At 41.8% G+C, this 19,236-nt stretch overlaps 1 protein-coding gene across 4 annotated transcripts; it reads left to right on the plus strand.

The window, feature by feature from the left end:
* Nucleotides 1-28: 28 nt before the first annotated feature.
* LOC124185218 (rab-3A-interacting protein-like) lies at nt 29-15,872 on the plus strand. 4 transcript variants are annotated; one of them, XM_046575754.1, is made up of 8 exons: nt 29-272; nt 7,780-8,211; nt 8,506-9,022; nt 9,127-9,384; nt 12,428-12,996; nt 13,115-13,217; nt 13,305-13,371; nt 13,676-15,872. In XM_046575754.1, the coding sequence occupies exons 2-8, from the start codon at nt 7,877-7,879 to the stop codon at nt 13,753-13,755; spliced, it is 1,929 nt and encodes a 642-aa protein (XP_046431710.1). In that variant the 5' UTR covers nt 29-272; nt 7,780-7,876; the 3' UTR covers nt 13,756-15,872. The 4 variants fall into 4 exon arrangements, with proteins under 4 accessions (XP_046431710.1, XP_046431712.1, XP_046431709.1 ...); XM_046575756.1 differs by lacking the exon at nt 29-272 and adding an exon at nt 5,306-5,412; XM_046575753.1 differs by lacking the exon at nt 29-272 and adding an exon at nt 5,372-5,806.
* Nucleotides 15,873-19,236: the final 3,364 nt, after the last annotated feature.

Raw genomic sequence — 19,236 nt, forward strand, 5'->3', positions numbered from 1 at the left:
CCGGAGCTCGAACCTCGACGCGACGGTGAACGACCAGACCGAGAACTCTACGCAGTCTCGTCAGTATTCGCCCGTCCGCAGACGGCAAGTTGATTATGAGCCAAGGTTAGAGCCACAGGAGTTTCGGTGGTTTGTTTTTAATGTGTGCTAGTCAGATTAAACTAGTGGTGGACGTATCAAAATAGTGGCTTGTGTGCTGCACGGCTCACTGGATAATACGAGGAGAGATCTGCATCTCATCTGCAAAATCGTTTCGGGTAACGCAACAACGAGTGAGTCCAATATTTCTTACCTCGTCTTATTTTCAATCTTGAACAATTGGCAAAACTCCAGCTGATTGTAATTAAAAAGTATCTGGACCTTACGTTGTACGGTCCTACATTCTTCGCGTACATATACACACTTGTGATATAACGTACCGTGTAAATATACGGTATTTTGTACTGTGGTGTGGACGGTTCAAAATACTCTTCGTCGCGAATACGTGTATCGCATATAGTGTTGGAAATCAATTGACAGTTTTCTAACAGAGAGGTCTCTTGCTTCTCCCAAAATAGATTTCACTCCAAGTTCGATCGAAATTATATTCTAGAGTTGAAGTCGTCCTTCAGATTTTTGTGTTAGCAGGACTAAAAGTGGCATAGCCAGCATGAAAGACTGTGCGAAGGAAGAGATGTCACGATCGACGATAATATCTATATATATATATATATCTCTAAATTCAATGTAGACTAGTTCAAGATCGCGTCCAAAAGTGGATCGCACCTAACTTGCAAGATCCGCGACAGTTTGGGTCATCGAGTAACTGACCCAAGCAAGCCGTTCGTCGCGTTAATTTGAATACGTCGAAGGTTGCTGTTCGGTCACCGTTACGTTAATTTTACGCTAGCATTGATCAAGTGCTTCCACCGTAATATAATCTCACTCGGTGGTTGCGGCAAACGAATAACGAACGGTCCGTTTACAACTATTTACTTTAGTTGTCACGCGTAAACCGCGCATCTCACTATGGACTCTATTTTAGACGTATATATCGTACCTTTGATAACTGTAATTATAGTTTTGCGATCGTGGCATTGATTTTTTGATACATATTATTTCTATAATGTTCTCTAGCACCTGAACTTAATTTACGGTGAAAGTTGGCACACGCTGGTAACTATTTCCGAGTGGTACGCGTATGTAGGTACATACATACACACGTGTACCCCATGACGTGGCGGATTACAGTTGTGAGAAACGTTGGCGGAAAAAATTTCTCCTATTCCGGGAGTTGGAATAGGTTATAGATAAATGATTGTCATAGTTGCCGGGTCGGGGACATGCGGCCTGATCAAGAAAGATAGAGAGAGTGTCGTATGAGAGATGTTTAGAGAGAGTGCAGGTCAGAACTTGGGTGTGGTTTAATAGTACTCGACGAAACATAGGGGTGAATGTATGAATTTAGAGTTAGTTAAAAAATTAGCCAAGTGGAAATACCTACAGTTAGTCAAGTGCGCGCGTGTAACCCATCTATCTGCGTGAAGAGAAAAGGTTGGGCTGATGTTTCCACCACCGCCATTTCCGACTCCCCTTTGCTCGACTAACAATAAAACAAGTTGAAATATCTCGGTGCTGTGGTGTAGGTACGGACGTATTGTTTACCGCGGATCGCGTGGGAGTGGGAACTGGAAAGATGACCGTGTTGCAACGGAAGGTGCTTCAACAATCCTGTACAACACGCAGCGTATCAAACATGAAACAATCATCCATCTTCCCGCAAACCACTTTTTCCTGCCCATTGTCTGCATATCTGCTCATCCACTCTCTCGTTGTACACCTGTGATATACAATCTGAATTTGTTCAGCGTCTAAATACAGGAGCTCCTCTTCTTCGTAGCAATTTCACGATCAATACTCAATAATAATTGACGTCATTTAACGCGTTCATGAATGGAAGTGTCAACCTCTCCTTTGGCTAGTAGTTACACGCGTGTTGTTTAACTCGGAGTTGTGGCCAACAACCGAGAGGCCCGTTGCCGGTAGCAGCAGGGGAACTCCCGAAGAACCCGAAGAACCGGTGTGTTCGACCCGATGTTCCCTGGCTGACGATCATCCTTGCAGCATTCTAGCAGCACTCTAGCTGAATGCTTACAGTATAGGTATACAAGGAAACGTAGACAGTTATGCGCGTACGTTGCGCACCTGTGATTACGGGAAGTAGTACGATTTCCCGCATGTCCTGAAACCGAGATTTTATGTACCAGTTTAATATCACCCAAACGATTGCATTTCAGCGATTCGTGTACCTCTTTCTCTGCTATTTTCCTCTTATAAATAAATACTTGTTACCGAAAAAAAAACACACACACATTTCATCTACCGAGGAAATATTTGGTTCCCTGAAGTAAGATGTTTTTTTCGCCAGTCGCAAAGAAGCCATTGTTGATCCAAACAATCCTTTTCCTCGGTGCGTACGGTTCGGAAAGTACGATGGTACGACGGTAAATACAAGTTCTAGTTTACAAGCGCCTCCGGAGCCTTGAGCCAGGTAGGCAATAATTGATGCTGGATAAGATCGTGACGGTTCGTGCCTCCTGCAGCATGCCTGCAACCTTTACATCCGCGACGCAACGCATTCCACGGTAATGGAGCTTCTCCCTCTCAGCCGTCTCACCTTGTCCATACTTGATTCTCACTTTTTTAATCTTATTTTAACGAACGTGGGATATACCTGCACGCACGTATCGTGTGATTGCAGCTTCTTTGTTATTCGTTTGTATCACACACGATAATCTTTTTGCGCAATGGCCACGGTGTATTATAAAACGTCACAGAACATGAAAAACCTATAAACGCGACCGTTGCGGATTCGCGAATGACGCTAATTGGAAGTGATATTTGTAGACCTGGGTGAAGAATTTGTGAAACCCGAGTCCTGATTTCATAGGTGCAACGCAACAAGGAAGGAGTAGAGAAAGCGCGGAGGGTAGGGAGTTATTCTTATTGTTAGTTGAATGAATATTGTTTGCAATTTTGTAAATTTCGATTGCTGTACAGACATTTATTGGAACGTATGTGTGTGACTAAAAAATTCGTACGAAGCGAGAGAATTCCGAGTATAGTATAGATCACCGTTCTGTTATTACACAATTTCTTGCTATTATAAGGTTTCGCGAAGCCACGTCCCTACACTTTACTTATAAATAAACAAACACTGCAGTATACACATGTACACAATTATGCCACCTGAAATACACTGACTCGTAAAAAACTGCTATTAAAGATACAGAAGAGTACGCATCACCTAATTCCCACTTTGCGTACCATGCTTGCACTTATTAGTTGGTAATTCCAATAGATACCACCATATGAATTAAGATAGCAGGTATGACTTCGCGCACTATATCATGCAGATCTTTTTAAACAGATCTTACAACTAATTAACTAACTGCGAGGTGATGCGTGGAAACATGTCATGAACCACGCTGACAATGTTACTGCAGATAACCTTTAAAAGATCCTCTGTGTAGGTATTGTGCGAAATTTCGAATTGGATTGTTTCGGGATGTCCTGTTTCATTATAGTTGCCACCGGTTATTGTTTCGACATTGCGTGCATACGGGCCACCATGTATGTGCGTTTACATAATTTCGTGTGGGGATTTTCTGACTACGCATACCTTTAAATACGGGATTGTAAAGTGGTATGTAACCTGTAATCAGAATAATAGGTATGGTCAGGTGGTTGTGCGATTGTGGATATTTAATCAGATCGTGGAAAGTTCGTTTCATGGGTTTTACCGAGACGGATTATTGCCTGGTTCTGTATTATCGAGTGAAATGACCCTTGTCAAGTCATGACCTAGCCGCTGCGGTCAAGAACTCGTCGACAGCAGGGAAGAAAACGGTTTTAAACAAACTGTTGACGCAGTAATAATCACTGAAAAGTAATAATACAAAATGGCGTTAATGCGACGGTCCAAATGTTCTTCGATTTCCTTTAGCATTTCGATATTCTTCGTGGAAAAGATTAAATATCGTCCACGTTATCTGTTTCGTGGTACTTTTCACTCTTTACCGTCTCACAAGCTCAGCTGCAACGGATTGGAATTCACCAGACCCATTGCGATTATACATATGCATTACAGTCACGTCACGTCGCGGCCTCGTGAGCTTGGAACGTGCGGATATTCATTCTTGTTGGTACACACGGACACACATGCATATGCATTTTACGATACGCCGAACTTTGTTTATCGAAAAAATCGTACCTCACCCAAATTAGAATACCTTCTCTTCCAATCGCAATAGTGGTACAGTAGGTCCAGCTCCCTATACCATCATGCGATTGATTGAATTTGAAGCTCAATGCATCATCGTGGCTAACAATTTATGAGAAACAATGGTAAATTAATCATTGTATTACCGCCGAAATTGATTCGCTTTTGCTTATTGTCGAGAAATCATTTGCCGAGGGTTTCAGCTTCAATGTAACATTCAGCTTTCATTCAACGACCGGTTTGAATTATCACAAAAAGTATTACCAGTATTCGACGCCTGATGATACAAACATCGCAATATTGTTTGCGCAATAATCTTTCAGTTGCTTGTGTGGCAAATATTTCGCAACAGGAGAGGTTTTGTGTCTTGGAAGAACGTCGATATTTCCATACCAGCAGGCTAATAAGTGTTTACGATTCGTATTTATTGGCCTGTTTTTTCCCAGCTACTCGTTGCTTAGTACGGCACCAGAGATAAGTACGCATGCACAAGCATTGTGCAGTATTCTTGCAAGAATGTCGAAAAATATTTCCAAGGGTAATCAGACATCGGGTGTAAAGCAGCCAGCGTTGAATATAAGTAACGATAAAGTTATCAAATTGAGATAGATTCGTATGTCATGTAGGTACAATATACTTTCGATGTTACTCAAAAAACATTGCACAGGCTAATCCGCACAGACCTTGTGAATTAATTTTCATTCTCAAGCGATTTTCGGTAAATATTTATATAGGGTGACTGAATCAGAGAATGAACAGCCAGCAGTAAGTGCACAAAATACAAAAAATTATAGGTATGTATATTTTAACGTGGTCGTTGATTCGCTGCTGATATTTCTCAAAGCTTTAATTCGCTGGTGACTATATTAGCTAACTTTTAATTTTCACATCGGTATCATGATATTTTGTGCTAACGCGCCAGGCTCACTGGTACTCTGTATCCCATTGGGTGTAGCTGCACGTGCAGAGTTGTGTTAGCGGGTCTACTGCGAGAGATTAATTTAATGGTTAACCAGCTGTACCAGCCGAGAGGCTGGTAGATTCCTCGGAGCTGTGTGGGAGTAGATAGTGGGAGGCCACCGTCAGCCGCGAGACCTAAACCAAACTGCGGTGTAGCGATGTGTTTTAGTGCGGTAAAAATCACAACCCGGGTAAGACAGCTTCGCTCGCCTAGATACACCTTATCCGTGTAACGTACATTGACCAGGTCACAAGTCGTGTACGGTCGTACCTGTTTGCCCGGGTTTAGCACTCATCGGCCGGCTGTGTATAATACGAATATAAATGGTGATTCAGCCAACGTATCGAAGTTTCCGCCTCTTTGTCTCGCAAGTATCAGAACTCGCGTTATCCCGTGCCGTCAACACGCTGTGGCACCAAACTCTTTGGTCTCCGCGAAGACCTTGGTAAGCCTTGTGCCAGATCTTGTTATTGTATTTTGTACAATTATTTCGCATCACGGTTGGACGTGCAATCGAGTGAGTGTTGCAGTTGCCATTGATTACAGACTTCCCGTATAACTACACAACTGATTGAAGGAAAGTTGTAAGTGGGATAATACTACCTGCCTAATAGTTTTTAACTAGTTTCAGCCATCCGGGTTTCAAGCTAGTCACAATGGATTACGTGTTATACGATGTTTGTTCAGGCAAGAATTAATCACAGCCCATTGCTTTGGCATAAGTCGCGACAAGTTTCGCTTCTGTCCGTTGAAATGCATCGAAACGTCTGTGGCCTGGGTATACAATCGCCGTTGGTTAGTCCAGGCAATGAAAGTATGTATTGGTGCTGTCTGTGCGATGAGACAGCGAAAATTGATAAAATTATAACTCGTGTGCTGTATTTTAATTATTATGCTAGTGTTGGAGTTAGGTTGGTGGGCAGCCAAAAAAAACGATAGGTGCGCATAAAAGTTCGCGTTTAAAACTCTGTCGTAATTCTAACCATGGAAATATCTTGACTCCTAGGGAACCCGGGCAAACGGGTAATACATCGTTGTTCTACGAGTCCCGTAAGTGTAACTTCAACCTCTGCACTTGTAATACGATTACTATTCTACTAACTTGTAAGAAAATATGCCATTCACGTCCAATGGTAGCGGTGAAATATTTTCGAAATCGAAAATACGTACAAAGTGCACAATGCTAATATCATGAGGTGGAATTAGGTTAAGGTTATCAAAATTTTATCCAAGTCAACTGGTCTATTCCTTCGTTTTGACAGTATTTTGTAACCACTAATTTCCCATAACTGTTTTCGAAAAGCCAATGAAATCGCCCATGCCAAGGTACAATAATACCTGTCTATTTAGTTTTGAAAACCGGTTTTCCGTTAGATAGTGTTGCACGTGGTGTTCAAATCTTAGGCGTATAGGTATGTAACCATCATCGTCGAGAGAATACGTGAATAATTCCTGCCTTCGAGGTAATTAATTTGGCCGTGCGTTGCGTAGATCACCATCACCGAATACAACAACAGCACGGTACAGATTCTTTGACGGAGCGTTATTACCCTATGTCTATGTATGTGGATACCTTGGCAATTCAACTGTTATGACGGTGGTATAGTCAGAGCGAACAAACTTTATGCCAACTAACCGCATGTACTCGGTATGTATATTCATAAGCATAAATAATAAATATGCATCACGGCAGGGTTTGGTTCGTACTGCGATCATCGCCGGCGTTATAAGGAGAGTGCCAAACGTTTTTAATAAAGGTGCCAAGTGTTGTGTCATATGATAAAAAGCGGAGCAAGCTAGAGAAAGGAACCTATAGATGGGATAGAAATTTATTCGGCCGTCGAACGAGGCTCTATCGGCAATGCGAGCGCATTTGATTAATTATTTATCGTTAGCTGGACAGTATTCGAATTACGTAAGAAGTAAAGAAATAACAATACATCAAAAATGTGCGTAGGATGTTCGGCTACCGATCTGTACGAGTCTACCAAGGGGGAAAAGTAAGAAGAAAGCAGAAGGTAGGACTAAACTGCACAACGATAATCACCTGCAGTGGAACACTGTAGAACAAGGCTTCTACATCGCCTTCGCATACGTAGTAATTTGCTCCCGCTTGTTGGCTACCGTAACATAATCCCTTCTGCGGTTTCATCATTCAGCCACTTGACCAATTTGTCAATGCGACAATTGACCACTTTGGAATCCATCCTTTATGTGTTTTAATTACTTGATTGACCCGAAAGCGGACTTGATGTCGGAGGATTACGTAGATGGTTGTATAAAAAAAGAACTTCTCTTCCAGGGGTTCTATACTTAGCTCTTTACGCTTTACGATACGGCGTTGTCTCGACACTGCAGACGTGTAAGCGATCGCTACGAGGGTTACATTATAGATATAGTGCGTGATATATTTAGTCTGGGTTTTTTCGCGCCGAACATATTTCTCTGATTATCCATTCCGTATAATTAAGAGAACCCGTAATGTTGTTTGACTAATTGTGATTATGGGTTTACAATGTCGGCTATATCGAGGCGTGATATGATTTTCTGTCATCAGCTGGACGAAACGGGGAAACGAGGCTCGTGGCTGATCGTTCGTGCAGAATGAACGAGGCGCAATAGATTGGGTTCTCAAAGTGGAGAATCAAGTCTCCATGGATTCAAGCGGCCCCGCGGTTAATGCCGTGGGTGGTTGTGTCGCGGCAGCGGAATACGTTTATCGGCCACTGACAACTAAGCACAGGCGTGCTGGGAGTACGGGGACAACGGGGGACGAAGAGTACACGACCGACGAGGAAGAGCTCTATCCGGAGGAAGCAGAGTGCTCAACGGGGACGAATCATCCGATCCTCAAGTCGGACCTGGCTCGCGCGGCGACCGATCTCTTTGGATACGAGGCGAAGGATAGTGGAAATGACGACGACGATGAACCCACGGGACTTTTTGACGAAGACGAGAAACAGTTCCATTCTACCGAGGCAGCCAAGAGGTACATATAATCGGCTTGCCCGCCCACGTGCAGGGCAGGTGTTTTAGATCAATTATTCCTAGCGGCTCGGTTTCGAGTTATTCTTTTCTCAAGCATGACAAATAAGGAGTTTTCCGAGTATTTCAGTTTCCGTTACTTGACGCGATGATTAATCCAAGCTACTCGAAATTGTGAAAGGAACGATTTCTTGGAAACCAATCGTAATTATGTGTTGATATGCTTGAAGAACTGTCATGTGTTATATTTTACGAGTGATGCGAATTAATACAGAGTTTGAATTCCGTATTGATCCAGCTCTGGGAAGTCAACGACATCGAGCACCTACAATGAAGAGAATACGTGGGAAGCCGCTTCACCGATTAAGTCCGGAGAAGAGGCTCGGGTCTTCCAGGATCCGAACCACTTCAAGACCATTAACCGATTCGACGATCCCTCGTTGCGAAACACCGAGTCATCGGAGAGCGTGAAAAACGATTCCGATCTCGAGTTTCGTATGTGCAAGAGACCCGCAGGTTTAATACTTGACCTCACCTACGGAGCACCCTCTACACAGGTAAAGGAACTGGTGGTGGAACCGTCGAGTGATACCTCAGAAGCGGATGGGTTCTCACAAGATTCCACCACCAGCAGAATTCTGCATCCCGCGTCGACGAGACTCGCATTCCCGCAACCGAGCTTGAATCCATTTTGCACTTCGCTGCACGAAGGCGAAACCAAAGTCGATCCTCGGGGGGAACAAGAGGCTTCGCTGACGACCCGATCGTTGCTGACCTCTACCGCTGCCGAGGTCGAGAAGTTTGTCAAGTCCGAGGTGAGCATATATGATTATTACACCATAGGTATGAACAGTCCTAGCCCACATTGGATTGGTAGTTGGTATAACGATACTTCTTCGATTTTCTTCCCTCTGCGAAGGTTGAATCGCAGTCAAGGGAGGAGCTGGACAGCCTTCGACGTCTGTCTAACGTGGGAGGCTCCACAGGCTCGTCGACGACGGTACATTGGGGCAGGACGGTGGCCGAGGTTAAGGAACACGCTATTGCCAAACTACAGGACGAGCTAAGGCGAGCGCATCAAGAGCTTAAACTCAAGGCCGAGGAAGTCACTAGGCTGTCCAGGATCAGGCAAGACGTCGAAACCGAACTTGAGGATCTCACTGCCAGTCTATTTCAAGTACGCAAACCGATTTCATGCTATTTTACTTTCTCGTGCATTGACCATGACAGCAGCGGTCAGTGCGCCCTGAACTATAATAAACGCATTCCGTATTTGGAAATGATCAACCCCTTCCGATGGTTGATCAATGCATTCTGTGACAAACATTTTCATCCTGATCCTATTATTATTTAAGTAGTCGGTTATTCAGATTACTAGATATGTCCCTACGCACCATCATCATCGTTTGTGTAATCGTGGAGAAATTTAGGGTTTTAGCTCTGATTGATCAATGGCAGTGGAAGTATAGGAGAACGCGTATTACAATCGCGATGCATTCATAATATTTATTCTGTGCTATTGTAAAGTGTATCCACGTATCCTGCATGCGTCTGCCGGTGCTTGAAGATATTAAGGTAAGCGTACCAGTTATCGACCCTGTCCCAATTATTGACCTGTTTTGATTGCACCTGTTTGATCCTTAGTTCTAAAATTACCAAAAAATAAATTTCTAATGCCTAAACCTCTAGAAATTGGTTTTACCATTAGTCACCGAGAAATTCCCAATTTCTGCCGTAAATTTATAACTTTGGAAAAAGAAAACGTGTCACTAACTGGTACACTTACCTGAAGTAGACGAGCCAAAACATTTCATTACCGCGTTTCTACCTATCAGGCATCGGAAACAAATGAGGGCCCCCCCTTGATATCGCTGGGTTCGAGAAATCATGCTGCTGTCGCAAAAAATGAAAAGGAGAATACCGCGTAGGTTGAACAAGGATGGATGACTACTATACCCGTGCCAGCCGAGCCTGGTACCGCATGGTAATACTCGGTAAATACGTGGCTTTCACCTCGCTCCCTCTTTGCCTTTCTACTCACTTCCCGATTCGTTCCAAATCCTCGGCATTCGTGAGGCCGGACTGTTACCAGTTACTGCCTGTCTATTCGGTTCAGACACAGCTCGTCGGCTAACCGTTACAATCAAGTTGAAATTATGAGTATTACGAGTAATTGCGAATTTTTAATAAAAAACTGAAAAGACTAACTTCGTTATTTCCACACTGATCTTCTCAGGTCTGAATTTATTTCCGACATTACGTCATATTCTGCGAAGCCCGTCGTAAGCCTTTGCCTTCAGCCGAATAGACAAGCTTGTACCAGATGTTCACTTCGACGATGCAACGGCGGTCGGCGAATCCAGGTCTTCGTATGCAATTGTATTACGAACTTACCGAAGAACGTACGTAACAACTACGAGCCAACGCGACACACGTATAGGATATCTTATAATTGGTCATACCTATTTAGGTACGTCAAGGTCTCGTGTAAGATGAAAAGAAAATAATCAGACCACGGCCATGTGGAGCTGACGATATTATACCAGTACTATATGTATGTACATGAGCTACCTCAAACCTACGTGTGATAAGTGTTCAAAAATCTTTATATTTGCACATTGGGGAGAATACGTACCCATAATTGTTATCTGGTGAACTATCGACCGCGACTTCCATCCTTTAGTAGGCCAAATATGATATTATAAATCCATTTTGCTTATTCGTGCTTCTCGTTATTCTAATGCTCGAATCGACTTCTCTCGCGGCTGTGCAAGCAAATCTTAATCTTGTTGTTTTCACAATTGCTAAGCTTTTACAAATCGACGAAGGACTCTTGCTTCGCCAAATGCCGATAACCTTTCGCTAAAAAGTAGTACAGATAATCTATATATAGGATTGTACAATTTTACTTCCAGAGAAATCGAAACTAAAGTGTTTTCAACAATCTTGCGCTATAGCCGTAATGTAACTACAATACCGAGTGAGTGGTGTTAAACTTCGTTGACCGTGTATCGAGTATAAGATATATTCAAAAATGACACGTGCCTGATTTTAATTTTCTGGAGTGAAAATTTCTTACACGTATCAAGTGGAAGGTGGACACGGCGGGCGTTTCATTAAGTGTGTAGCCGCAGTTTCCTCCGAGCAAATGTATGTATAGATAGGTATGATATTTGTCAGCCGAAACGGAAGCGCCTCTTTATTCTCGTCGAGCGGAAATTGTGGTAACCTGCTCTCGTAGCTACGATTACATGAGCAAAACCAGACAGTCTTCAGAAAGCTTTTCTTCAGTAAGTGATCGCGAGTTCGAAGTAACGAATTATTCGAATGTCCAGTGTATACTTACTCTAGGAAGACATAATTATATTTCGAATGCAGATTAGTTTAGTTCCATTTCGGTGTACGTCAAAACTGTAACAATTGTGTTTAAATATTCACGCCGCATTAGATTCCTTCCTATGTCTCACATCAGTGCAAATATATAGGTAGTCATATTTGTGGATTTCCAAGTATGCGTCTATGTTCCAGTAAAGAATCGAGTTAACTCATATTAACGATCCCGACGAAATCTGGGATTTCTCGGGCAATCTGATTCTCTTTACTTTACTGAGAAGTAGACCTGTAACGTTTCCCCAATACCTATTTCGCATACGCTGATCACATGAACCGATGTCTGGAAAAACGACTGAGTGCCAGTTTACGAGAATTGCACTTCGAAATTGCAAATTTGGAACCATACGTCACGGAACAGGTGTGCATGCTCATAATTGAATGTTGTTCTAATTACATGTGAAGCAGGTAAAACGAAGTCCTACATATATTAATTAATTATAAGTATATTACACGATACTTTTACCGTTACTGCTCGGGAGAAAAATGTGATAAACTGTACGATAAGTAGGGAAGAAGTAAAGAGAAATATTCCGCATTTAATAAAATGATTCGATAAAACGGATACTCAACGGAATGTTGCAACTGTTTTAGACGTGTTCTTTTTTCTTCATTATTAAGAAACAGCGACTAATGCATGATTTCCTGTCGTGTATCCGTTTTACTTACAATATCCCATCTCATGTGCGAGGCCACTTTACAATAGCGGTACTAATAACAATAATAATAATGAGATAAGAAACGAGGAGGCGAGTCACGCGGGAAGTATCGAGAATGCGTCAATATCCATTGTATACCTACGACAATCGGCTTTTCTGTGATTGTTTCAGGAGGCACACAACATGGTGAGGGAGGCGAACGTACGACAGGCTACGGCTGAGAGGCTGCTGGCGGAAAGCCGGATGAAGTCGGAAGTCCTTGCCGCCGAGGTAGCCGCTCTGAAGACCCTCGTCTTGACGTCGACCCCTGCTAGGCCAAACCCCCATCTTCACCCGCAGATTGACGGTCGAAGCCGCGAGGAGACACCCGGTGGAATTTTCGCAAAACGGCACCGAAGATCACCGTCACACTTTAATTTGAAGTACGGCCGTGAGAACTCGCCGCCAGAATCCCCGGTGAAGGAACAACGACCCTCTCTACCTGTTGAGCCGACCGAAGGTCGCGACCCCCGTGACGGCCTGGAGGTGGACCCGGTTGTTCACAAGGAATTCCTACAGTGGAAGACTAACCCCTGTGTCGACAGAGCCGATCCGTTCGTCAAGAGAATATTTCGCGAGGACATCGACCTATGCTTGGACTTTGCCAACAAGGATCTCAGCGGAAAAGTTAGGCAGGCCGTTCTTGACGGGATCGTGTTTGTCGAGGCTGTCAGTGACAAAACCAAAGTTGCCTTCCCCAAGTAAGTTGACACGCACTAGTTCCAACGTACGGTAAGCAATTGGCGGGTATCGACTTGTTCGCACAAATTTCAATCATAAATGATTACGGTTGGCAAATAATGTTCTTGACAATTACAGGAAGTGTGCGCTCCTTGAGGCACCGCGACAATGTCACTACCGTATGAGACTCGGCGATCAAGAGAACCACTGGTACTCGATATCGCAGATCTGTCGCAATAGGGTAAATATATTTTATTTCCTAATACGTCAATACGTACTTTCCATCATTCAAGCGATGCTGATTTGTCGACAACTTTTTGTGCTCCAGATTATCGCTGTGTGCGACTTCCTGAATTACCTACGATACATCGAGCGCGGTCTCGTCAAAAGCTCAGGTAAGTTTGTAATATAATACAGCTGCGTACATCGATCGAAGACATACGTATTAAACTATGACGACATTTCGTAGAAATATATCCACATACTCTAAGCTCGTAAAGAAAGCAATGCTAATATCGTTGATCATCGGTCCCCTGTAACACATTTAAAAAATCGTTGCTCGGTGTACAAGTGCCAACGATTTGAATTATCAATACACCATGTCTGTGTGAAAATTCGTGTGATCGTTCGCTGACGATTGGTATCGTAGGTAATTTTTTTTCATGTATCAACTGATAAACTGTCGTTTCTCTTTCACAGTTCACGACATTTACTGGGAAATCACCAGACTTCGGAAAGAGATGGTCTTGGCCCGTTTAGGACTGGCACTTTCTTCCTGAATCCTACAACGATTTCAGTGTTCTCATTGCATCTAGGCGAACTGATTTCATTTTCACCAGGGTAGCTAGGCAATGAAATTGCCCGTATAAAAATGGCTACGTGCATTGGTAAGAAACGTTCGAGTTCGCGTGTCTGAAATTTGACAAAGGTACAGGTACGTGCGACACTATATAGTTAAAACCAGTCATCTGTTGCACGTGTCTATAGATAGACGATAAGTATAAGGATACATGTGTATAATCATAAACAATCTCTTTGATTTCACTATTTTTATAACTATCCTACAATAATCTAGCTACCCTTTCGATATCTCACGACTTACAACGAATAAGGAGGCCAAAAAATTTGTGATACATGGCGGGGACATACTGCAAGGAATTGATTCGATTTTATATCGATACACCTATACGGCGTATGGTGTTATAGTTCGAGTTTAAATAAGCCCCATCGAGGTTTACGTTTAGTTTAAGTTTCGTCTCCCATCCAGCGAAATACTCTTATTGTATCCACAGATACGTATTAATTAAAAACTCGGTCGAGTGCGTATCAATATATAATTGTTCGACAGCGACCTTGTAGGGTTTGAGGCCTTTTGCTTCTAAATCTCTCTAAGGTTACGCGAAGGGTACTAGCTAAATTGCTAACAGGCTAAAGCTATATACTACGAAGAATGAGGATTGAAAGCACAACAGTTTCATAATACAATTATTACATCCAACGTTTCGTGACAGATAAATTATGACAAACGCAGAGTTTTGTAACTGCCAATCAAGGTTATTTTAGAATAACCGTATATATAAGACAAGCAAACGATAACGTATGCTTTTATGGTGTATTTATGAACAGTTATATTCGTCATCGCGTAACTAACAAATTTATCCATAATTAGTTCTTAAATATTAATTGTTTGTACATAATCTAAAGCTGCAGTTGAATAATTGTCATGCTCTAGAATGGGATGAAATCCTTTCTCTTGGTCGGCAGGTGGAAGAGGAGGGTGAAACGAAATACGAAAATATAGTTAAAACAAGACCGGTAATACTGTCACTCTTTTGTTAGTATACCTAAACATTGCAGTAAGATGGTCTATGTATGCACCTGTATACCAGGCCTGGCAGAGTTTGTTAAATTTACTTCATCGCATATTTCTTTTGCATTTCTACCGCCATTTGGAATATGTTTGATAATCATTCAACTTTGCAATAATAATAGTTTGACAAAAATCTTTCTCGATCGCCAAAGATATTTTATTAGTTCAATCATTGTCTGTTACGTTGGATTTTATATTCAACAATTGCGTTTTTATTTGAAGAATAATAATTCTTAAATAAATACTGATAATCACATACAGACATGCGTATACTTACCGTAGAATATTATAATCGAATGTAACATTGGCTTATAATTATTATTGTAGCTATCATTATCACTCTTATTAATATTACTAATTTAGAAATAATTAACCGTGGGTGCTTCGATAACGTTTAAAAATCATGATCATGATTGCCCATTGGGTACCTCGATTTGATGATGGCGTTGACAAATTTTTAGTTTGTCGAATAACTGTTCAACATTGTATATTATTGTTGATAGATTCGTACTGGGCGTAAAGTTTTAACTGCCGTTGAATGTTGGTAATATTTTTTACTAGCATTGTATATATATTGACTGACGTGAGATAACGGATTGATATATTGATATTTTTTCAAAAATTACATTAACCAATCTGGAAAGATGTTAGAAAGCAGCTTATGAAATGTATTCACATTGAATGCCACAACACTATTCTGGGGTTTGCTCCTAAAAATCCAGCAAAACGCATTTTCACATTTATTGCACGATTTCATCTGATATAACAGACACCTGGTGCGAATTTGTAGGTTCAAACTTGGAATCCTACGTTCAATCCTTAAGTTTTTGATATTATTTCCTATAATGTATATTCATTTCCCATCTACACGCACGTGTGTGCATATGCTACGCACACGCATAAAAGAAAAACAAACTATCTAGTTAGTGCACCGTAAACAGAAAATGTCACTTGCAGGTTATAATTACATACGTATTATATGCATGCAGGTACTGTCTATACATATACATCTGGAGTAAAATGAAACTAGTCTGTGTTTTAATTTTTTACCCAGCACAGCTCATCATGGCGTGTATATGTCTTGTATTATATAATTTGTACATACATATGAAATTTGCATTACGTGACACTCGCTTCATTACCATCGTCATCCTCATTTATCGCTAGGCATTAAGCAGTGACATTAACCAAGGAACCTAACAGTTTCATCTTCATTACAAATAATTACGAACTATTATACGCGTGCATATTGTATATATTATGTAAGAAAAATATTTATAAACGTTTACATGTCTCTTGTATGTCGTATGGGATAAATATTTTGTGCATACAGTGTAACATCAGGACGCACAATAGTTTATATTAATCGGTGGTGTACAATTGTACATACGTATAATTATTATTAATAATATTGATGTAGGAAAAGTACACCCTCGCGCAGAGGGTACAGCTCTCACAGCGACTGCTGTGTCCCAATTTCTTACATAAGTTAATCAACGCCATTTCCATGGAGTTTACTGTCATAGATTCTCGTACTACTTTGGCGGCTTTCCTAGTAGGTGGCACGTTCGGTACAACATCAACCAACCTGAGTCTTGCTTTTCACTTACAATTAGCAGCGTGTAAGGTAAACTGTTGCACTATTTAATTTATTGCTAGCTCAGCAGACGAGTTTGAATGGTAGAGTAGTGCTTAGCATCAATGGTTTAGCAGAAAAAGCTTTGCGAATCAAGATATATTTGTGGTGATAAATGCGAAAATGCAGGATGACGTGTGGCTTTCTGCATTTCGCCTATGCATATACCTGATGAAGAAGTACATTGTGTATCCAGGATGCAACGAAGGCGAGTACGAGTGTGATCTTTGCCGACCGAGTTGAGTGAGGTTGTTGTTGATCACACAAAAGAGATCGCCCTTCGTCTATCATGCGCAAGATATTTCTGCCCCAGTCCTTCGACAATTACCCCTCAACACACATGTAAAGCTGTTGCTAAATTGCCATTTTCGTATGCACTTGGAAGCGAGCGACCGTACAACTTTGCGCCTGTAACACCGGCATTTTTACAAGAGAGGTCAGACAGGAGAGAAGAAGAAATTGAATTTTGTTACACGATGCGATGAAACATCACGCTTTGTTTATTCGGGGCCACGGGGCGTCAATTTGAATTCGAATGACCATTTTTGTGACACGCAAGGAAAAACTGATCGCTGTGGCCTGTGGAACGTATCCGCGATCAAAATCAAATTGTAAAAAAGTAACTTGTATTATATTAAAATGGGATAAAATAAAGTTGTTGTCATTATCACAAAAGAATCTTTGCGTTCAATTACGGCCTAAATATCGCCAGCACTGAGTCAAACATGAACAAGGTAAACCAGTGACCACATTACTATGAATTGTGGAATTGGGGCGAAGAACTTTTCCTCTAGATGAAATGACATGCAGCCTAATGAGACTTGATGGATCCTAAGAATGCGAAAATAGACCTATACGGCGCAATTTCATCCTTAACTCCCTGATATTCGTAATCCATTGCTCATGGCAACTTGGGACTGCGCCCAACCGATTCCTCTCACAAAATAACGTCGACGTCGACGAAAAAACACAGGTTCTGGTTTTTTGGCTGTAACTTTTGATGCGTTGATCGCAGCGTATTGGGACTGCGCCCAATCGATTTCTCTCGAAAAATTACGCCCGATCAGTGCTACAATTAAATGATTCCGGCATTTTTCAAAATCGCGAAAATTTTCGCCAAAAACACAAAGGGGTTAGCCTTACTTTTTTTTTTGGCAAAAACTTTTTGGTCTCAGATTCGATTTAAACGACCCTTATCTGACCAATTGGACCCTCAGGAACTCAGAAATCGCAGCGAAAAGAGCGTAGGACCAACAGGAGAGAAATGGCGAGCGAAAAAGCACCTGCTGAAAAATGTCGAAAATTCAGGTTCTGGTTTTTGGCTGTAACTTTTGATGCGTTGATCGCAGCGTATTGGGACTGCGCCCAATCGATTTCTCTCGAAAAATTACGCCCGATCAGTGCTACAATTAAATGATTCCGGCATTTTTCAAAATCGCGAAAATTTTCGCCAAAAACACAAAGGGGTTAGCCTTACTTTTTTTTTAGGCAAAAAACTTTTGGTCTCAGATTCGATTTAAACGACGCTTATCTGACCAATTGGACCCTCAGGAACTCAGAAATCGCAGCGAAAAGAGCGTAGGACCAACAGGAGAGAAATGGCGAGCGAAAAAGCACCTGCTGAAAAATGTCGAAAATTCAGGTTCTGGTTTTATGGCTGTAACTTTTGATGCGTTGATCGCAGCGTATTGGGACTGCGCCCAATCGATTTCTCTCGCAAAATTACGTCCGATCAGTGCTACAATCAATTGATTCCAGCACTTTTTAGAATCACGAAAATTTTCGCCAAAAATGGAAAGGGGTTAGCCTTACTTTTTTTTTGGGCAAAAAACTTTTGGTCTCAGATTCGATCTAAACGACGCTTATCTGACCAATTGGACCCTCAGGAACTCAGAAATCGCAGTGAAAAGAGCGTAGGACCAACAGGAGAGAAATGGCGAGCGAAAAAGCACCTGCTGAAAAATGTCGAAAATTCAGGTTCTGGTTTTATGGCTGTAACTTTTGATGCGTTGATCGCAGCGTATTGGGACTGCGCCCAATCGATTTCTCTCGCAAAATTACGTCCGATCAGTGCTACAATCAATTGATTCCAGCACTTTTTAGAATCGCGAAAATTTTCGCCAAAAATGGAAAGGGGTTAGCCTTACTTTTTTTTCTGGCAAAAAACTTTTGGTCTCAGATTCGATTTAAACGACGCTTATCTGACCAATTGGACCCTCAGGAACTCAGAAATCGCAGTGAAAAGAGCGTAGGACCAACAGGAGAGAAATGGCGAGCGAAAAAGCACCTGCTGAAAAATGTCGAAAATTCAGGTTCTGGTTTTTTGGCTGTAACTTTTGATGCGTTGATCGCAGCGTATTGGGACTGCGCCCAATCGATTTCTCTCGAAAAATTACGTCCGATCAGTGCTACAATTAATTGATTCCGGCACTTTTCAAAATCGCGAAAATTTTCGACAGAAACACAAAGGGGTTAGCCTTACTTTTTTTTTGGGCAAAAAACTTTTGGTCTCAGATTCGATTTAAACGACCCTTATCTGACCAATTGGACCCTCAGGAACTCAGAAATCGCAGTGAAAAGAGCGTAGGACCAACAGGAGAGAAATGGCGAGCGAAAAAGCACCTGCTGAAAAATGTCGAAAATTCAGGTTCTGGTTTTATGGCTGTAACTTTTGATGCGTTGATCGCAGCGTATTGGGACTGCGCCCAATCGATTTCTCTCGCAAAATTACGTCCGATCAGTGCTACAATCAAT

Source organism: Neodiprion fabricii, chromosome 6 (genome assembly GCF_021155785.1).
Source record: "Neodiprion fabricii isolate iyNeoFabr1 chromosome 6, iyNeoFabr1.1, whole genome shotgun sequence".
Classification (NCBI taxonomy): domain Eukaryota; kingdom Metazoa; phylum Arthropoda; class Insecta; order Hymenoptera; family Diprionidae; genus Neodiprion; species Neodiprion fabricii.

Coding starts and splice junctions, on each gene's coding strand:
- LOC124185218 (XM_046575754.1), top strand. CDS start 7,877: ATGGATTCAAGCGGCCCCGCGGTTAATGCCGTGGGTGGTTGTGTCGCG. Junction 9,023..9,126: donor AGAAGTTTGTCAAGTCCGAG/GTGAGCATATAT, acceptor CCCTCTGCGAAG/GTTGAATCGCAGTCAAGGGA. Junction 13,218..13,304: donor CGCAGATCTGTCGCAATAGG/GTAAATATATTT, acceptor TTTGTGCTCCAG/ATTATCGCTGTGTGCGACTT.